The 22,138-nt window shown below is 48.3% G+C and overlaps 1 protein-coding gene across 1 annotated transcript; it reads right to left on the bottom strand.

Annotated features, from left to right (window-relative positions):
* Nucleotides 1–16,899: 16,899 nt before the first annotated feature.
* On the bottom strand, nt 16,900–19,748 carry LOC120677874. The gene is made up of 3 exons (XM_039959073.1): nt 19,653–19,748; nt 19,448–19,545; nt 16,900–17,563 (listed from the first exon to the last, which is right to left on the bottom strand). Exons 1-3 carry the CDS (start codon nt 19,746–19,748, stop codon nt 17,200–17,202), a joined length of 558 nt encoding a protein of 185 aa, XP_039815007.1. The 3' UTR covers nt 16,900–17,199.
* Between the last annotated feature and the right edge of the window lie 2,390 nt (nt 19,749–22,138).

Here is a 22,138-nt window from a genome sequence, read left to right as displayed (position 1 = left end):
GGCCCACTTTGCTTGAAGATTATTTCAAATATTACAAAGGATGTCAAGCATGTCAGAGGTTTGGCAAGATTCAGATAGTGCCAGCATCAGTAATGAATCCTATCATAAAACCGTGGCCATTCAGGGGTTGGGCCATGGACATGATTGGTCAGATCAACCCGTCGTCTAGCAAGGGTCACCAATGGGTCTTAGCTGCTACAGATTATTTCACAAAGTGGGTAGAGGCAGTGCCCATGAGGACAGTAGCATCAAGAGATGTGATCAGCTTTGTCAAAGAGCACATCATTCACAGATTTGGGATCCCTCAGACCATTACGACCGATGGAGGATCGGTCTTTATATCGGAAGAATTCAGGAAGTTTGCCGATGACATGGGGATTAAGCTGATCAGATCATCTCCATATTATGCCCAGGCCAATGGACAAGCTGAAGCATCCAACCAGAGCCTCATCAAGCTCATAAAGAGAAAGATCGATGAATATCCTAGGCGCTGGCATGAGGTGTTGTCAGAAGCTTTGTGGGCATATCGTATTTCATGTCATGGGTCCACCAAGACATCGCCATACCATTTAGTCTACGGCCAAGACGCTGTGTTACCATGGGAAATTACGGCCGGATCAAGGCGTGTTGAGTTTCAGAATGATCTATCTGCTGAACAGTATGCAGCCTTGATGAATGACAATGTGGAGGACCTGACAGAGCTAAGGCTTTGGTCATTGGAGAAGATCAAGGAAAACAAGGCTAAAGTTGCTCGTGCGTATAACAAGAAGGTCAAGTCAAAGAATTTTCAGGTTGGAGACTTGGTCTGGGAGGCAGTATTGCCATTGGGGACTAAAGATAAAAAGTATGGCAAGTGGTCTCCAACTTGGCACGGGCCGTACAAGGTTGATCAGATTTTGCCTGGGAATGCATACATGCTCGAGGAATTGGACGGCGTCAAGTTTCCTGTTGCTGTCAATGGTCAACACCTCAAGAAGTATTTCTCGAGCATGTGGGAAAGCAAGTAACAAGAGCCGATGAGATCCATCCGGCTGTACTGAGAAAGGCCAACATGTTGAGTTGGCCGGGGAAAAAAAAGATAGGCCAACACGTTGAGTTGGCCAGTAAAAAAAAGAATATATATGAGAAGTGAGAACAGCCGATGTGTAACCATCGACTTAAGATGTTTTTAAAACAGTTACAAGTTTCAGGTTAACACACAGTAATAATTGTTTCTTGAGCCTATCTACTGGTTCAGGAATTCTTCTATGGCATGGATGGCTTCTCTGCGGACGGCGTCTGCTCGTGCTATGATTGCTTCATCATCCTTGTCATCGCCTGTTACTATCTGCCGACTTAAGGTGCTTATCTCTGCAAACTCTACTTGTATCTGCTCAGCTATTTCCTGGGTTTCTTGTTTGGAGTTTGCAATAGAAGCTTCCTCGGCCTGGATGAGTTTCTTGGTGGTGCGGACTTTTTCTTCAAGTTCCACCAGTTCTTTCTTCAGGAGGTTGAGTCGGTTCATGTTGGCAGACACGTCAGCTTTGATATCTAGAGTTGCCTTCTTCTGGTTGAGGGCCTTGCACTTTTGGGTAATGTCAGCTTTCAGAGAAGCTTGAGAGCGACGTGATTCTATTCTTTGTCGTGCTTTATTCACTTCTACCCGGAAGAATGGAAGATTGCTGGCTGGCCAGAGCTTGATTTGCAATGGCTCCGGGAGTTGGGATTCTATTTGCTCGAAGATGTTCTTTATTTCACTGGAATCGCCAACTAGAGCAGTGAGTGGAGCAGATAGTAGATCCTTGATGAATTGAAGCTGATGTGCCAAATTAGCTGATTGCTGCAAAGATGGTGTTTTTGCTCTAGGGGTAGTCAGACCCATTGATGCTGGGTCAAAGAAAAGCAAACCTGAAATGTCAAAGCCCTATGGACATATCTGGAGTTAGAGCAAGATGCATTTATGAAGCTATCGGCTGGTTCAGGATTGGTTCTTGTAATGTTACCTGTTCTGAAGAAGAAGCGTTGGGCGGTTCAAGAGCAATCATCCTAATAGAGCTTGTGTCGTCGTCAAGAACATTGACTGCGTCAGCGTGCCCTTCGTTTGCCTCTATCAGTATATTGGGATTTGCAGTCATCTCATGTTGTACTGGGCTTTCTGCGTTGGAGATGTCTTCAGCCATGTCCTGAAAATAGAATTACAGTCAACCGGAGTACATGTGTGTGCAATAAAGAAGAAGTTTTAGAAGATGAGTTACCTGGTTGGTGTTGGACTCTGATGGACTCGGGGAAGCTGGTGCTGGTTTCTTGATGACTCGTCTAGTGATCATCTTCCTTTTCTTGGTCAAGACTCGGGGGGCAACGCTTGCAGAAGTTTGTCTTCGTTTGGAAGCCGGCTGAAGTAAGTCTGGCTGAATAGTCATTATCACTTTCTTCATTAATGGTGATCCTTTGCAGAAAAGTACATCAGGAGCAGTTGGAACAAAGTGGAATGGCTCCCCGTTGCTGGTCATAGGTTCTGGACCATCTTGTTGCTGCCAACAGGGTGAGCAAGGATTAGTCAGGTAAAGGAATGGATGATCTAGAAAGAGCAAAATGCATAAATTCAGTACCTCTTCCTCGGGAATTACATATTCAGTATCAATTTGCTGCAGTCGAGGACCTAGAGCTTTTCTGAAAACATGAGTTTTCCACATTCCCCACCATATGCTAAAATCGATCGATGAAGGATCAAATGATAGATCGGCTGGTATTGGAATGTGGAGGTCATCGAACATGCTGTCGCATCTTGAGCTAGTGAGACCGTCAGGCAGATCGGCTCTACTCTCCACCAAGTGGTGAATATGGAAGTGGGGAGGGACCTGTCCTAGGCCAAATTGCCGAGCTGCTATGGCTGGTTGGTAAGATTCATAACCTGGCTTGATAATTCTATTAGAGGTGCTGATGCCAACAGGAAGGAAGTCGGGTCGAATCATCAGGGAATATAGATGACGAGTGCTGTCGTCATCGGCAAAATTATCTAGTCTGAAGGCAGATGGGTTCTCGAAAGATTCAGATTCAGTAAATGGAAAGTAAAGGGGATTCTCTAAGCCTTTATAGAAGACTCTGAACCAGTTTGCTGCATCTGTTGAATTCAGTTTACTGCCAGGAAGGCTAAATAAAGCTTGGCCATAGCTAGTACATCTAATTGGTTTGCCTCTCTCATCAGGAAAAGAGTTCTTGGTCAGGCCTTGGAAGTTGGGGATATGATGCTGAAAGTACAGTTGTGCCCACAACTAAATAAACCACCAAGGGCCTCCAGTTCTCAGTTTCTTTTGGTTAAGCAAGTTAGATGTCATCAAATGGAGATATCTGTAGGTTTCTCCAAGAAAGAGTTTGCCTAGGCCGATGTGATTGCCATGGGCCAGGTGATAGGCCAAGGGAAGATAGTTCTTAGTTGGAGCTAAAGAGGGACCACAGAAGATGAAGTGTTCTAGCCAAAGATTTAAGAAGGCTGTGTGTTCCTTCTCAGTCACTGGACCTTTTGTTTTCATGTGCTGATTCATGTAAATACCCCAGTTTGTGCAGTTGACTTTGGAAGAAAGTTTGAAGGGGACTTCTGCCATTTTGTGGGCAGCTGGATTAGGAGATTTAATGTCTAGGCCAGTGATCATGGTGACATCTAGCAGAGTAATGGTCATGGGTCCATGACCAAAGAGGAAACAGTTCAGGGCATCAGACCAAAAATAGCGATGGTTTTCAAAAGGTTTTCATCTTTGTCAAGGGGTGATAGTGATAAGCTAAGTGCATCGGCTATGTTCAAATCTTGCCACAAGGGCATATAAGCTTTTGCTACTCTGCTGTACCATGTAATCCAGCTTTCAGGACGGTTGGGCCAGGCTCTTAAGCAGTCGGCCCAGAGGTTCAAATCGATGTTTTGACTCATGAAAGGGATCCTATTTGCTTCACAAGAGATCAAATCTATGGGATTTTCATAGATTCGTGGGCCAAAACATAAAGATTTTGGATTGGAGGGATGCGGCAGAAGGATGTTTGACACCTGAAGTTCAGAAATTCAGAAGTATGCATATGGTGTCATGTTTCAGAGTTTAGTATTTCAGAGGCTTGATAAGCTGAGGGAAACTAAAGGATTAGGCCGAGTATTACCTTCAGGCCGCAGATGGCCGCATCACCGGTTGCATCATCGGCAGTAGGATTTGTTGTCTGAGTTGCAGAGTTTGCCATGGCTCAGATCCGTTGACTTGGGGTTTGGTTGCCGTGGGCTCTGATTCGAATTCCGGATGCTTGAGGAGTTCTTGCTCGAATTTGTAGAGCTGGGTTTTCGAATTACACTCTGATTTGAGAGCTTGTTTCGAGTTCGGTTCAAAGTGGAAGTGATACTCTACTCTTGTGTGGGTTGCTTCTAGTTTGAATTTCGTCGGCTCTTGGATATTTATAGAAGCCTGATGCCGCCGCTGTTCTCTTCCTCGCTGTCCTCCTTGGAGGACCCGAGGAACCGGAAGGGCTTTCCGCCCATCGGCTCATCGTCATCGGAGGTGGAGTCGATCTCATCTTCCGAGGAGGAGTCGGCTCCCTCCCAGGAGAAGACGTCGTCTTCGCTGCTCTCCAGTTCCTCTTGGAACAGGAACTGGAGGTCTTCCTCTCCTTCAGTTTCGGGCTCGTCTTCCTCGGAGATGACCCCGAAATCGAACTCCTCTGCATCCCAATGCAGAGGAGCCAGCGCTTCATGCGCTGCAGTTGGGTCCCACTCCGGCGTCGGCTCCCGACTCTCCGGGATGGAGTCGATGGAGGAGGCGGAAAGAGAAGAAGAAGAGATCGCCATGGCTGGCAGAGGAGTGGGGTTTTTTTACGCTATTTGGCTATGGGAGGAAGAAGGAGTTTGCTATGAAGAAAAGCCGATTCGGGGTGAGATTAAATAGTGAAAAGATGGAAGACGGATCGGCAGTTTCACGTTCTACGAGGAGCTAGTTGCAGAGACGTTGCGTCTTCTTTGGTGGTTGCAGTGTGTTTAATGAGCATTAACGGGAAGATGAAGCGACGGAGTGGTTTTGGAACTATCATTGCCAAAACCAGGAGGCATGTGTTATCGCCATAAATTAACAGGATTAATTTATGGGCCGAAAGCAAGATGGGCTTGAAGCAGGAGATTAAGAAGGCTTATAAATCGGCTCCTGCGTGAGCATCTGGGCCACATGGGCCATGTATTTTAGATTTAGTTCAAGATTAGAGATAGAGTCCGATCGGGATAAGATTAGTTTAGATTGTTTCCCAAGTCTCCGGACTATAAATATATACCCTATGTTATTCATGAAAGGGGGGAACGTCATCACGTCTCACAAACAACAACTCTCGGTGCATCGCCATCCCTAATCCTAGGGTTTCATCCAAGTAAGCGCCATGCTGCCCTGATCGCTTCTCGCGATCAGGGCAGCGTTATTCTTGCTTTTACCTTGGTATTACTCGTACTGAAGCATTTTTGATGGCGAGTAGTACTAGTTATCTCGATGTTCGTAGCATGGCTTTTAGTAGATTTGTTGTGTTTTGTTGCTTATCATCTATGAACATCATGTTGTCTTTACGCGATCATGCCATCATCTTATACTAACTCTTGTTGCATGGAGTTAGCTGCGTAAAGGCAACACCCTGCTTCTTTTATGTCTGGTAGATCTAATCTGTTATGGTTTGCTCTTATTCTTAAGAGTTGGCGTAATATCTGTTAGGTTAGGCCTTGCAAACGGGTTGGATGATCCGGTGGCGTCTTAGATGCTCTGCTCTAGTCTTAACAGGGAATTGATCCGGGAATCGGCTCTTGCTAGTTCTTAGGCCTCTGTTTTGGTTATGGTTTAGTTATCTGCTACGTTCATTAGGCCCAATCACGTGTAGGATGTTCCGATCTAACAGTGAAGCTCCTACCGTCGTGGATTAGATTAATTAGATTTAATTGAAGCAGCTTTACAGTTATTTGCTTTATTTATCGATATCCGGATGCAAACAGATCCAATCTGACACCGGGACTCGATCGGCTCTTTAAAGCCGATGCAAGAGTCGTCCCGGGGAGCCGACCACGGCTCGGACTTATGTTTCCACGTGTTTGTGTATGCAGGCAAACCATTGCAAGCACGTCCGCACCTTCCTGATCGGGTATAGGTCAGGTGGCACGCCCTGCGTCTTCATAAGCCGCGGCGTGTGCTGGAATTGCGGACCGTCGACGAGGGAGCAGTGCCTGCCAGCGCCCCGGCAACCTCCTGGCTCTTCGTGTTGTCTGTCGCTGCTCGCCGGTGGGTTTCGACCGACAACACCATATCAACTAAAAGTCAGAATGGAACAAGCACTTTTTTCTTAACCTCAACTATACAGCTGAGTAACCACAAAACTTTATCTATAACATTGATAAGAATCAACTTTTGTTTGTTAATTTCTCTCTACTTGGGAAGAATTGTATGTCTTAATTTAACGTTGGTCAAAATTAAAATATACAACTTTCCTTTACTTTCAATTCTATATCACCGTTGGGCAGAAATATAAGACATGACTAGAATAAAATTATAATATTACCATCATCAACTTTGGTCAGAAAATAACAACATCATAATAAATTTTAAATTGTGTTTCTTTTAAGAGCAAACTAATGCTCAACTTGACACTTACAATGGCAAAATAGTGCCAAAACAATATTTTTTTGACTTACAACAGCGGAAGCTTTTCTTAACTTTAAACTTACAGGATGCCTTTTCCCACAGGGAAAAACTCATATGAGTTTATCTTTCTTTATTGCAGCAGAGAACTTTTCTTTCTTTCATAAGCTTTTCTTTGTCTTTCTCTATTCTCTGAAAAGTTGATCAATTTGATGCAAAAATGTCAGAGAATTAACATTGAACTTAAAATCACAATGAAATTATAATATTGTTATCATCAACATTGGTCAGAAAATAATAATATCATAATTAACTTTAAACCAATATCTTTCATCTCCTCTATTTAATTTTTTTCGTTGGTTCTAATTTGAATAGAGGATAAAACTTTTACTTTGCAGCGGAAACATGAAAAACTATATACAGAAGTATTGTTGTACTCTTTTATTTTCCTATACAATATACATTGGTGTAACATTGAATAGAAATCAAATTCATCAAAACTTTACTCATAGGGCGGCTTCTGAAATAGAAAAAACTTTGAATTGTATTAACTGTTCAAGTGGCCCAGCAGCCGACAGTGGCCTGCGCCTGAGCCTGGCATGCTCCGCAGCGGCCCAGCCGGCCCACTCGCGCACGGCTCTCTCTTCTGGGCCGAAAAACAGCCCGCTCGGCCAGCCTGCCAAGCTCCCGGCCTGTTTGGCTGCGCGCTCCCGCGACCCAGGCCGCAACCTGGGCCTGGGCCGGGAAAACGGCCTACTTCTTTACCCCACTTGGGCCAATTTCGGCCCGCACGGCTCTAGCCGATCCTGGCCGTCGGATCAAATCCGACGGCTCTCCGGCATTTTCGCTGGATCAAAACCGGCCACCGGCCGGCTCCCCCATCAAACCCTAGCAGCCATTCTTTCTTCCTCCCTTTTCTTTCTCTCCACCGAACGGCGGCGGAGGAGCCTTGACCGCCAGCGGCAGCCAGAGGGAGGTGGGGGCGGGAGAATCTCGCCGGCGCCCTCCAATCCGCATCTCCCTCGTCTTTCTTTCTTGCGAAAACGAGCGGCGGCGGCCGATGCGGCTCGCCGTTGGCCCTCACGCCGCCACGCCTGTCTGGCCGCACCATGGCCGCGCTCAAGCTGGGCCTTCCTTTTCTCTCTTCTTTCTCACTGTCTTCCCCTTCCCCTTCTTCCCTAGCCTCGCACCGAGCAAGGACTAAGGTCTGCCCATGGCGTCCGGGGCAGGAGATGGTGGCGCCACCACCGGTCCCCTCGCCGGCGCGCGTGCTCACCCTCGGCTGAGCACGCCGCCGTCGAGCGGACTGGGCGACGGTGCCCTGAGCCCTGAGTCTGCGGGTGAGGTACGCGTGGTGGCGTGATGTCCTCGCCCGGTGGCTCGGCTTTTCTTTGCCACACGGCGTCAAGGCGACACCGGCGGTGGTGGTGGCCGCGGCGAGGTGAGCTCCAGGTAGGATCCCCTTCCTCTCCGTCCTTTCTCCGATCTGGGGTTAGGGTTTCTTTTCCACTTTCGATCCAAGATCGAAATTTCTTTCTTTTTCTTTACCCAATCTAGATCTACTCACTAGAGTAGGCGACTGATACCATTGTTAGATTCATTAGGACCTCCTAGGAGTAGATCGATGGATACTTCACTCTTACTTAGAATAAACCATGAAGATCTTGTGGGTTAACCGAGAGAAACTCGAGAGGAAGAGAGAGGAGGAACTAACCGTGTGGTTAGGGTAGTAGAGGAGGGGATCTCGTCGGTGTAGACGGATTCCGGCGATGCAGTGCCGTGCAGTGACGATCGCCAGTGAAGCGCAGTGACGACGGTGGTAGGGGTCATCCCTCTGTACAGCGCCCTTCGTGATCGGACCGATTCCCGCGTAGATGAGGTCCCAGCAAACGTTGGTTTGCGTGCCCTCTCAATAGGGTTCTTATAGTTGTGGCGCTGACAAAAGAGGCCCACTACTTTAATGATGATTAGTGCCCCGGATCAGGGCGTGATTAGGAGAAGTTGGACTTGGTCCCTTGACCAAGTCTTGGAGATCAATCCAACACGACAAGGTGAAGCAGGCGTGTGTGCAGGTGTCCAGCCTCGACGTGGAGGGTGGAGCCCGTGCGGTTCCTCCGGAGGAACCTCATCGCCCGGCCGATGAGCGTGGCGGCGGCGCGCGCGCAGAAGCGGTTCAAGTGGTACGTGTTCAGATCGTGGCGGATCCTGACGCTGCTCGCCGCCGTCGTGCTAGTGCTGCTGCTCATGACGGCGTTGCAGACCTTCTGCTCCTTCTACCCGTGCAAGACCTGGTTCGACTAGTTGATGATTTGGTGACTGAAAATTTGATCGGGTCCTTTCTTTCCTCAGAAAATGTTTTTTTTTTTAATTTTAACCTTTTGTTTTTTTCCTATGCATCACTTTGTCAAACTGTGCAGCAAAGCAGAGCATGCATTGCATTGCATCAAAAAGAACGAAAAAAAAAGAGCAGAGCATGCAGCTCCGGCGAGATACAGAGCAAAACAGGCTGCGCGGCGCATGAAATCGCAAGAAAAACACACGCAAAAAAGTCCCAGGACTTGAGCTTGAATTCAAAATCAGCAACTAGTAGTCTGTACTGTTTCTTCCGGCAAGGCAACCGCTCCGTTTCTTGGCCTGGCCCACACGGCTGAGTTGTGTCTCTGCGTTCCTCCAACGCAACAGCAACAGCAACAGCCGAACGAGTCAACGAATCTCCAAGGCTTCACACCGGGCCGGAGGGAGAAGGCGGCCGGCCGCCGCAGCCCGTTGACCCGCTGACCGACCTTGCATGGCTGGCACGAAAGCGCAGCGCGACCTCGACACCAACCCCTCGCCCAAGAAACCATGCTCTTGCTTGCTGGCCAACCAAACTCTCAGTTGCCTGTAGGGAAACGGGTAGGCTACGCTAGCATCACTACCGCATAAACCCAAAATACTTGCGAGTAAAAGATCATAGATCGTTACCACTAGACGCGCAGCGCAGCGGAAGAAGTCGCGCGTCGATGTAGAGGAAGTAGTCGATCACGTCCCACGAACCGAACTCCTCGTACTTGATCCCAGCAGCCGATCAGCGCAGCAGTCGCAGCAGTGCCTCCACGGAATCCACACGTACGGGGATGAAACGCCGGGTGTCGGTGTGCTAGCACCGCACGCACGGCAAGGGCGGCGGCCGAAAGAGAGGGAGGAGCGGCGGCTAGGGAGGTGGCGCGGCTCAGGTCTTCGCCCCCTAGCCCCTCCCTCATATATATAGGGCGTACTAATGGGCTTCTATCTCATAGGTCCATTAGTAACCCTAATCCCTCTTGGATCAATATCCACTTGGGCCTTTAAACCGTATTGTGATGATGGGCTCTTGGGCATATCACCAACAATCTCCCACTTGCACTAGAGACAATCATACATGCAAGCTTTCCAACATTCCAAACCCCTTAAGTGTGTGACCCGTTAGGTTCATGTGTAGGTGGTCGTGATCGGAAATCATTTCCGAATCACAAGTCAATAGCGGCACCTAGCAGGGCATAGTGACTCACAAATACACATAAAGATCATATCGGCCGAACCATAGATATACTCATACACCGATCCCTTTGCCACACGATACCAGTCAAGCTCAAAGGGAGATGCGTGCCACCTTTGTGATAGCTCGACCATTCTCTCGATCTAATAGTGGATTCTATTCATAACTAACCTTTAGTCATCATGATTAACTCTTTAATCACTTTGGCATGGCCATGCACTTTCAAATCCAACTATCTCGAGGGGCCCAGAGATATCTCTCCCGTTATCTAGGAGGGGCAAATTCCATCTTGATCCGCTCACATCCCTTTCCATGTTTCATGACATACCTGTAAGCTGCTTTTGTAACTACCCAGTCACGGAGTAGCGTTTAGCAGCCCCAAGATGCACCACTACACACAGTGAGAAACAATGGCGATCTCAGGTCTAAGGATTCAGTAGGTATAACACTCAAGAACAACTGATGGCACATACAAAATAACAATCCCAACATTGTCTTGGAGTGGGTCAATCCAACACCATGTTCACCAACATGTGTCCACATCATTAATCCGATATCTCCATATCCATGATCCGTGAAACATGATCATCAATTAATGCATGTGCTAGTCTCAACGTCGTTGTTGTCCCACACAACGACATAAACTAGGGATAATTTAGAATCATATCATTTTCAACAAAGAGTTTCACGAACAAGTCACATACTTGATAATCAATGTAAAATAATCATCCATGGAACAAATAACAATTATTTATCATTACATAAACATACTCATGACACAAAATCTCCCACGCACACTAGAATCACTGATGTAAGTATCTAATACCCATAGATCTCATGTGCGCCTCATGCTTTGGTTGTGGGAGAGGCTTCGTCAACGGATCAGCAACGTTTGAATCCGTGTGCACCTTGCAAACCTTCACATCACCTCTCTTAACAAAGTTACGGATGAGGTGATACTTTCGCAGTATATGTCTGGACTTCTTAGTTGTTCTAGGCTCCTTTGCTAGTGCAACGTCACCACTATTATCACAATAGAGGTCCACTGGACTGGACGCACTAGGAACAACACCCAAGTCAGAAACAAACTTTCTGATCCAAACAGCTTCTTTTGCAGCTTCGGAAGCTGCAATATACTCGGCCTCTGTCGTCGAATCAGCCACCGTATCTTGCTTGGAACTCTTCCAGCTCACTGCCCCACCATTGAGGCAGAAAACAAAACCGGATTGCGATTTGGAGTCATCTTTGTCTGTTTGAAAACTAGCATCGGTGTAACCCTTTACAAGGAGCTCATCTTCGCCTCCAAATATTAGGAACATATCCTTAGTTCTTCTCAAGTACTTAAGGATACTCTTTACAATTGTCCAGTGAGGTTCACCGAAATCTGACTGATACCTGCTCGTAACACTTAGAGCAAAGGAAACATCTGGGCGCGTGCAAAGCATAGCATACATGATCGACCCTATGGCTGAAGCATAAGGAATCGTACTCATCCTCTTTTGCTCATCAGGTGTCGTAGCACACTGACTCTTGTTTAGAGTAATGTCATGTGACATTGGCAAGAAATCTTTCTTGGAATCTTGCATATTGAACCGATTCAATATCTTGTCAATGTACGTGTCTTGGCTCAATCCAATTAGCCTTTTTGATCTATCTCTATAGATCCTAATACCCAGAATATAAGCCGCCTCTCCTAAATCCTTCATCGAAAAACTCTTTTTCAATGAGGTTTTAACGGCTTCAAGCATTGGAATATCATTTCCGATCAGTAATATGTCATCCACATATAGGACCAGAAACACAAGTGCGCTCCCACTAGCCTTTTTGTAAACACAAGGCTCATCTTCATTCTTGATGAAGCCAAACCCTTTGACTACTTCATCAAAACGAATATTCCAACTCCGAGATGCTTGCTTCAATCCATAGATGGACCTCTGAAGCTTACATATTTTCCCAGTATTTTTAGAATCGACAAAACCTTCAGGCTGTGTCATATACACATCCTCACTTAGATGTCCATTAAGAAAAGCGGTTTTGACGTCCATTTGCCATATCTCATAGTCATAATATGCGACAATTGCTAGGAGAATCCGAACAGACTTTAGCATTGCGACGGGCGAAAAGGTTTCCTCATAGTCAACACCTTGAATTTGTCGGAAACCTTTCGCCACCAATCGAGCCTTATAGATGTGAACATTTCCATCCATGTCTAATTTTTTCTTAAAAATCCACTTACAGTCGACAGGTCTTACACTGTCAATCTGATCGACCAAGTTCCAAACTTGATTATCATGCATGGATTTTAACTCGGATTCCATGGCTTCAAGCCATTTGTCGGAGTCGGGTCCCATCATTGCTTCTTTGTAGGTCAAGGGCTCATCATTTTCCATCAATAATACATGGCGCTCCTCCGTAATAAGGAGGTTGAGCTTGTCAGTAGCGCGACGTGCCCTTATAGACCTTCGTGGGGCTGGTGCCGCAACTACGGGTTGTGCAACATCTTGCACATCACGTGGATCTTCAGTGGGTGCTGAAACAGTTTCGGGTGTTTCCTGAATTTCTTCAAGTTGCACCTTGCTCCCACTAAATCCTTTTGAGAGAAACTCCTTTTCTAAGAAAACACCATTGCGAGCGACAAACACTTTGCCTTCCGCCTTATTGTAAAAATAATATCCTTTGGTTTCCCTAGGATACCCCACAAAGAAACATTTGTCTGACTTTGGAGTGAGCTTATCTGACATCAAACGTTTGACATAAGCCTCACATCCCCAAACTTTGAGAAAAGATAATCCGGGACGCTTCCCAGTCCATATCTCATATGGTGTCTTCTCAACAGACTTACTTGGAACCCTATTCAGTGTGAACGCAGCAGTTTCAAGAGCATAACCCCAAAATGACAATGGAAGATCAGCTTGGCTCATCATGGACCTAACCATGTCCAACAAGGTTCGGTTCCTCCGTTCGGATACCCCATTCCATTGAGGCGTTCCGGGCGGAGTTAGCTGCGGAATAATTCCACATTGCTTCAAATGATCACCAAATTCAAGGCTCAAATATTCTCCTCCACGATCAGATCGCAGAAATTTAATTGTCTTACCTAATTGATTTTGTACTTCATTCTGAAATTCTTTGAACTTTTCAAACGATTCAGACTTGTGCCTCATTAAGTAGATATAGCCATATCTACTAAAGTCATCAGTGAAAGTAATGAAGTACTGAAAACCACCTCTGGCTATTGAGCTCATTGGTCCACATACATCGGTATGTACAAGTCCCAACAAGTCACTCGCCCTCTCACTCTGACCAGTGAAAGGCGCTTTGGTCATCTTTCCAAGCAAACAAGACTCACATGTGTCAAATGATTCAAAATCAAATGAGCTTAACAATCCATCTTTATGGAGTTGTTCAATGCGCTTCTCATTTATATGACCTAAGCGATAATGCCAAATAAAAGTGGGATTCAAATCATTTGGTCTAAGCCACTTAGTATTAATGTTACAGACAGATTTATCCTCAAGATCAAGAATATATAATCCATTCACCAATGGACAATGAGCATAAAAAATATCATTGCAAAAGATAGAACAACGTTTGTTCTCAATTACAATCTTAAAATCACCAACTTCTTCCAAACATGAAGAAGAAATAATGTTCTTGCTCAAAGCAGGAATGCAATAATAATTATTTAATTCCAAAACTAATCCGGAGGGTAGAGACAAGTGGTAGGTGCCGACCGCCAACACCGCAACCTTTGCGCCATTGCCGACCCGAACGTCCAATTCGCCTCTTGCAAATCTTCTAGTCTCACTTAGACCCTGCAACGATTTGCAAGTGTGAATCATCGATCCAGTATCAAATACCCATAATTCACTAGAAGATAATGCAATATTTATTTCTATAACATTTATACCTGAAGTGGAAGTCTCACTTCCCTTCTTCTTCTTCTTCTTCTTTTCTTCCAAGTACTTCTTGCAGTTCCTAGACCAATGTCCCTTTTCATGACAGTGGAAGCATTCATCTTCAGAAGTAGGGCCAGATTTGGCCTTAGGTGCTGGCTTTAGCTTAGAGCCTGAGGACTCACCACCGGAACTCTTTTCCTTGCCTTTACCTTTGGGATTAGGAGGCGTCCAACGCTTCCTCTTTTTGTTCCCCTTCTGAATCATCATCACATGATTGGGATTCTTCTTAATGCTCTCCTCTGCTGTTTTTAGCATCCCATGCAACTCACTCAATGTTTTATCCAAGCCATTCATCTGAAAGTTCATGATAAAAGGCTCATAGCTCGCCGGGAGCGACAGGAGAATAACATCAGTAGCCAAGTCTTGGTGAAGTTCAGAACCAAGTCTATCCAAAGTCTCGATGTAACCAATCATTTTGATCACATGAGGACTGACTGGGCTACCTTCTGCCAGCTTGCACGCAAACAAGGATTTTGAGATATTGAACCTCTCAGTCCTGGCTTGGTTCTGAAACATCCCACGCAGCCCCTCGATCATGGTATGAGCATCCGCATGCTCATACTGCTTCTGCAGATCAGGGGACATGGTGGCGAGCATCAGACAGCTGACATCAAGTGAGTTATTGCAGTGCTTCTCATAAGCTCTGCGATTAGCAGCAGTTGCATTGTCAGGGAGATCATCAGGATATGGCTGCTCAAGAACATACTCCTTTTTCTCTTGCCTGAGAACAATTCTCAGGTTGCAGTACCAATCAATAAAGTTTGTTCCATTCAACTTTTCTTTCTCAAGAATAGAACGCAAATTGAAAGCGGAATTGTTATTGGCAGACATGATCTACAACATTAAAGTAAAGCAAGATTTCAGCACTAAGTTTATGTAAAGACTTTCATTAACTGATTTAACAAAAGACAACCTACTATATCAAAGTCATCTTCCCTCTAATGACATATAGTGGTTCAAGATCCATAATCACTAAAATTCTAGTGAGCTTTAGCATCACGGCTAGAAAAGTAGTGATACAGGTAAGTAACAAATTACTAATCACATCTCTATGCGACTCTTGTTTGTTGGGTGGCATCCAATGCCCCGGCCCCAACCCTATGCCTTAAAGCCCAAAACTGTTTTGATAGCTTTGCTGAGTAAACCAATACTATGCTTGTGAATGTCCGACATCCACCCTATACAAAAGTGATAGCTGAGGGTACTCTACTTTGGTAAACCTACCACACAACGATCAAAATTTATAGGTGCAGCTATTGGTAAAAGGCATCAAAAACTCAACCTTTTCTGAGGGAAACTATTCTATCATGATTAAAGCATCCACCATATGTAAAAGCATGAAAAAATAGTATGACAGGAAAATAAACATCACAAGCATATAATCATATTATATTGTGAATAGTATGGCCTCTTGCATCACAATGGGCACCATCGCTATGGCTCCAAGGTGACCTCCATTGCCATCCGTCCTGTCTTGTGGTGATCATCATCGCCATCATGATTGAAGCCTCCATGAAAAGATACTAAGCTACTACATCTAATAGCTAGTGAAATAATTACATGAGGATTCAAACATCACAAGTCGACACGCAGATCGTTATACAATAATGGTGCAACCTCAACCCAGTTGTGTTAACTTGCGACACGCAGGCTGCACAAATCATCACATACATCATCACATGACATTGAGGCCATACCATTCACATCACACCCTGCAAAAACAAGTTAGGCGTACGACGTGTTCTACCAAAGTAGCGCTTGAGAAGCTGCTACAGCGAGAAAGCAACGGCGGTGTCAGCGGGCGGGGGGTCGAGGGGGGAGCCGCCCCCCGCGGGTCTCAGGGCAGCGCCCTGAAAACCTCACGGAATTACACAGATCACATCTATGGAATCCCTATGAAAATCTCATCAGAGTGATCGCATCACCTCAAATCCGAGCCATTCATAATGCCTCAATTTTCACTAGGTCAATCACCTTGACCGTGCAAACTTTACACTTGAGAAGACTGCATCTACACATGACCTTGATCTGTTGGTTCAATCTGCTGACTATGCACACAGTTAGTCCCGATGGTGATTCCAGCCGGTAGGGACATGTCGTATGCATAACAGAGAAAGAACACAAACTAATCTTTTGTCATATGCCGCGCAATCAACTCGCTCCAGTTTTAACCCCTTATGACCAATTGATCTAATCAAACCGTGCAAAAATAATAGATCCAATCTACTACAACAACATATCACCTATATGCAAAAGATCCAGACCAAAAACTACGCAAGATGGCTCTGGTACCACTGTAGGGAAACGGGTAGGCTACGCTAGCATCACTACCGCATAAACCCAAGATACTTGCGAGTAGAAGATCATAGATCGTTACCACTAGACGCGCAGCGCAGCGGAAGAAGTCGCGCATCGATGTAGAGGAAGTAGTCGATCACGTCCCACGAACCGAGCTCCTCGTACTTGATCCCAGCAGCCGATCAGCGCAGCAGTCGCAGCAGCGCCTCCACGGAGTCCACACGTACGGGGATGAAACGCCGGGCGTCGGTGTGCTAGCACCGCATGCACGGCAAGGGCGGCGGCCGAGAGAGAGGGAGGGGCGGCGGCTAGGGAGGTGGCGCGGCTCAGGTCTTCGCCCCCCTAGCCCCTCCCTCATATATATATAGGGCGTACTAATGGGCTTCTATCTCATAGGCCCATTAGTAACCCTAATCCCTCTTGGATCAATATCCACTTGGGCTTTTAAACCGTATTGTGATGATGGGCTCTTGGACATATCACCAACATTGCCTGCGTTGCTTTGGATCCCAAATTGAACTCGGATGCTATCAATGGCGTGCGTGCGTGCATCAGTAAATTCCATGTGGCAAAACTGGCGCATCGATGGCGTCCGTGCGGTAATTAATGTACAGTTACAAGCAGGTCCATCTCGAGATGGATGAGATAGGAGAAGACTCTGCGAGACGCCGCCGGCCGGCTACGGCGAGGACAGGGCGGCGGGCCGGACGGAGAGGGGAGGAGGAAGAAACGAATTGAATGAAATGAATCGACACGCGGATGGAGTGGGGCAACAAAATCATCGCCGCGAGGATGCAGCTTCAGGTTTCACTCTTCAGGGCGAGGCGATGGGCGATGGTTCGTCGTCGTGGTCGGCCGCCGAGGACCCGGCGGAGAGGCGGCTGGGCCGCGGGCGGAAGGCGCCGGCGCGGCGGCGCTGCTGCTGCTGCTGCGAGGACGGCGGCGGGCGGACGAGGGACGCGAGCGCGCGCCTGATCTGGTCCCCGCCCTCCACCGCCGCGATGCGCACCAGCGGGTTCGCCATCGACGCGCGCCGCGGCGCGCTCAGCCGGCTCGACACGGGCGCCGGGGCGGCGTGCCCCCGGTGCAGGGCGCAGCGGAAGGAGCCCGGGTGCGTGGTGGGCGAGCACGCGCACGACGGGGCCCGCCGCGCGGCCGCGGGCGCCGGGAGCCGCGCGGGCGGGGGCGCGCGCGAGCGGACGCCGCGGGCGGGCGCGGCGCGGCGCTGCTGCGGGAGAGCGGCGGCGGGCGGCGGGGGTGCCGCCGCCGCAGCCACGGCGCTCGGCGGCCGCCGGGACGGCGCGGTCGCTCTCGCCATCGGGGTTCCAGAATCCAGACGCGGGGCGCGCGGGAGGAGAGCTGCGGGTGCTTGGTCAGTGGCGGCAAGTGGCAGCCGGTTTGATTTGGTAGTGGTGGGTAGGGGGTGGCGTTTCGGCGGTGGTGCGGCCAAACCTAGGGTCGCCGCCGCGGCGCGCTACTTATAGGGAGCAGGTGGGAACGAGAGGCGACTCGGTCCAAGTCCAACCCAGGTGGCGCTGGGACTGGGCCCAGTTCGGTGGAGTTGGGCTGGGGGATGGAAGACCGTTTCACTTTGTTGGGTCGGAATCTGGAAGCTGGACTAGTCTCCTTCTGGAAACTTGATGCATCGAAAGGCTGCAAGACATGGTTGGTACACTGTACTTCGCAGTGATCATCGTAGTTAATTAATCCTCTCTTCAACGTTAGTAACTAAAGTTCGTGCACTAGTTTTCCCCCTTTCATGCCATGGTATATTGTCCTCCTCCGCGTGCTCAAGTTTGTAACAAACAGTTCATCAGGCTTCTGTCCAGTTCAGTTCAATATGAACAGTTCTTTTACAAGACACAACATGAATATTACATGGTGTTCAGTCATTAGCTGTTGCGGATTAGATTCGTGCCACCGGTGCCTTATGCTAACACTGTTGGAATGCTGCAAGTGCAAGATATGCATGGTTGCTAGTTGGTCCACTGTAATTATTCAGTGATGACCTCTATTAATCCTCTCTTCGGCTCTTCCCCCTCTGTAAGTAAGTCTTGCTATGCACTTCCCCCCCTTCATGCCATGACTTATTGGTGTCCTCTTTCGTGTATTTAAGTCTATCATCACACCAGCACTGTTCAGTCCACTTCAATATACACTTCTTTCAGAAGACTGAACCAGTGCACACAGTAGTTTTTTTCAGTCACTGCTATGTCAGTAATGACACTGTTCACCAGCATTATTTGTTCACCACCAAGTATACGTGTTGAACGGTACACATGCTGAAATACAAAAAAAAAATCATTAGCTTTTTCTGAAATACAAAATGTTCCCAACCTCTGCAGTGTCAGTAATGAATTGTTGTAGATTAGATTCAAGGATAGTGTTGAAATATGCAATGCATACTTAGAACATTCTATAAGATTGTGGAAATCACAAGAAACTAGCTTTGCAATGCATAAGGATAAGATCATAGCAAGGTAAAAAGGTTTTAGTACGGAAGGCATGTATGAAAGTTATCATGCTTCGCAGTGAAGTGTGGAATCTTCTAGAGAAGAGATATTTGTATGATAGAACAAAGATGGAAAAAAATCTAGAAATGTATGAGTGTAGAAGGTGAACACATGGCAACAACATATGAGCTATAGAGTCCTATATATATATGGGATCACTAATAACCTCCCCCAAACCATGCCAAGTAGAAGCTACTAGAGGAACCTTATTGGACTCTTCCTTTATTTTTTTGAAAAGTGGGTAGGAGCACTACTGAATCATATTAGAAATCATATTAGAAGAAGAAGAATGTGGATTCTTACATAAGGTCTATTACATAAATAACTATAAATAGCTGAAGCACACTTTGAACAATAAGTGAAATAACATAAGCAGTTATAAAATCACTAGAGTTCCGCACGCCCGGAACCGCAGGTTGACCTCTTCCTTTATTAGGTGAAGCACCGCCACCGGATCAGCCTCCCTTGCCTCAAACGTCCTTCTTGCGTTCCTTCCAGATGTTCCAAACCGTGTACGGTTGCATAATCTTCATATTCCAACCATGCTACCGGAAAAGAGCCTCGAGATCAGCCGGCAGCTCTGCAGTGTTGCACTTGTGAAACAACAGGTAGCTAAGCACCTCACACCGAAGGTCACCAGGATTCTCCTGCACAAATACAAGAAACACGGTCATAGAACTGCTTACAACAACTTATAAAACAATTTAAAAATCAACATTGTCGACTTAAAAATCAACATTGTGAGTGGACATACTTGCTGGATGTTTCTTGTCATAACTGCTCTCTTGGGGTCATAGAACTGCATGTATCTCATCACATAAAACCCACTGTCGTTTGAAAGGTTCTTCATGGTTGGGGTGTTTTCAGCGAGCTCAATATCCCATTTTTCAAAGTTTGGTATCCCGATATTTGGCCTGACCTCATGCAGTGCGCTGGACAATCTAGACATAAGAGTAGCGGCCCACTCGGTCTCCGAGCCACTCAACATTCTAAGGGCCTTGTGCCTCTCAATCCCAACCGTGTCTATTTCTTGGTATGGGTTAGAATCTAATATTTGGATATTGCCAACATCGGCGTTAATGACTGTCGGTACCCTGTAGCAGGGATACTCACTTCTACTGCAGCAAGGCAGGACCTGCGTAGTCATCTGTAACTACGCGGTAAAGGGTGGAACAACCAGGGCCCACAGGATAGGCTCGTACCTCACCAGGCCAACGGCCCCGGACCCGCTCCCCGGTCTGGTATGGGTCCGGAGACGCCACGTGTCCCCGAGAAAGGGAAGCTCCGAGCCACCACCGAGATCCCGGACCTCCCATGGGGGTCCGGGACCTCCCCACGCCTGTCCGGACCTCCCGCGCGCGTAGAGCTAACCTACCACGGGGGGGGGGGGGGGGTCTGGAGCCACCACGTGTTCCGTGGGCGCGGGCGTGAGTCTTCCGCTGGAAGGCTCGCCCACCCACCGCATTCAATGCGGGTGGTTCAGGAGTACCCTGCCGCCGCGGCACGCAGGGCAGCTTTTGTCAGGCCTCACTGTAGACCGCGTATTACCAAGGTACACAGTGCAGCCGCCTGCGACGCACCCGCACAGAGCCGTCTGCCGCATTAATTGGATACGACGGCACGACACTTTTCCATCATGCCGCCTACGCCGCAAGCTACACGGCCCGTTTAGCTGCGTGGCAGGCGTCGCCGCTAGCTACGTCTGATGCCGTTCCAACAAGACAGCGCCTGGGCATGCTGAACGGGGGATTCCAGGAGCAGGCAAGGAAATCCAGGAGAGAGATCTCCTTCGCCTACGACGCCATAATGTATGAGCAATATGTTATTTTGTACTACATCGATGGGCCCATCTGTCGGGGACCCAACGGCCATGTATGCGCCTCCCTTGAGATATAAAAGGGAGGCGCTCGCTGTGCACAACAGGCTCTCGAGAGCACGCTAGAACACTCACACGGAGACACACGCTGGACTCAGCTCCAGGCTCTTCAAGACACAAGCAATACAACTCACAGTGGATGTAGGGTATTACGCTCCGGCGGCCCGAACCACTCTAAACCGGCTGTGTTCATCGTGTTCTTGAGCGAGATCAAACTAGGCGCAAGCTAACCCCCGAGTACTCACCCTCTGGGCTTAGGCGGGTGCATTCTGCCACCCGGCTGTGGTTTGCCACACCACGACATTTGGCACGCCAGGTAGGGGATATAGCTGGTTTCGGTTCATCTCTTGCTCGTCTCCATGGTTCGGGTGGACGACATGGAGATGACAGAGGGTGTGGCGTCCTCCACGCCACATGCCTCTCGCGTTCCTGCTCCAGGGGCAACCGCGCTTGTGGAGTAGCCACCGTCGGCGGCGGCGTGCGCTGCTCGTCGGCAGGAGTCAGGGCGCCCGTCAAGGGCCCCCTCACAAGCTGCTAGCGGCGGAGCGCTGGCCGCAGCTAGGGAGTTGCTTCATAACCCTCCGGCTGCTGCAGCCTCGCCAGATGCCCTGAGGCAGTGGCGGGACGACGTTGACCGTCTCCTCCATCTGGCTCAGGCCTCCCCCAGTTCTGCAAAAACTGGGCAACGTCCACCGCCTGGCAATGCGGTGGTACCCTACCACCGGCGCCAGGGCGGCGCGTCGGCATCCGTGCGCTCCCCCATAGTGAGGGGTGCACGGACAGAAGACCTGCGGGCGGAGCTCAACCGCAGGCGTGAGGGTGAGGATGCCCGCATCTCCGTGGAGAGGGCGCGAGAGCGCCGTCTCAACATTGAGGGCCGCAACCTCAACGCCGACTTGGACGTGGTGGCACCCAAGCCTCCGATGAACGCCCGGATACAGGCGGGCACCCCGGTGGCCGGGGTGGGCTGTGCTGCGCTGGGGGAGCACCTCCGCGCAGTGGCATGGCCGTCCAAGTTCCGCCCCCACCTGCCGGAAAAGTACGACGGTACCACTAACCCGTCGGAATTCTTGCAGGTGTACATTACTACCATCACAGCAGTTGGTGGTAACGATGCCGTCATGGCGAGCTACTTTCATGTAGCCTTGTCTGGGCCAGCCCAGACTTGGCTCATGAACCTTACTCCTGGGACGATCCAGTCTTGGAGCAGCTCTATGCGAGGTTCACGGCGAACTTCGCCAGTGTGTACCAGCAGCATGGTGTGGAGGCCCACCTCCACGCTGTGAGGCAGAAACCCGGAGAGACGCTCTGGGCATTCATCTCGCGCTTCACCAAGGTACGGGGTACCATTCCTCGTATCTCCA

Source organism: Panicum virgatum, chromosome 6N (assembly GCF_016808335.1).
Source record: "Panicum virgatum strain AP13 chromosome 6N, P.virgatum_v5, whole genome shotgun sequence".
Lineage (NCBI taxonomy): Eukaryota > Viridiplantae > Streptophyta > Magnoliopsida > Poales > Poaceae > Panicum > Panicum virgatum.
The sequence above is the reverse complement of the archived record's forward strand: the minus strand, read 5'-3'. Positions and strand labels throughout refer to the sequence as shown.

Bases quoted from the DNA above. Each gene is read 5' to 3' on its own strand.
- LOC120677874 (XM_039959073.1), bottom strand. From the start codon at position 19,748: ATGAAGAACCTTTCAAACGACAGTGGGTTTTATGTGATGAGATACATG. The intron at 19,546-19,652 runs GTATGTCCACTC...GTATTTGTGCAG, and splicing joins TGACAAGAAACATCCAGCAA to GAGAATCCTGGTGACCTTCG. The intron at 17,564-19,447 runs GTAGCATGGTTG...CGCGCCCCCGCC, and splicing joins GATCTCGAGGCTCTTTTCCG to CGCGCGGCTCCCGGCGCCCG.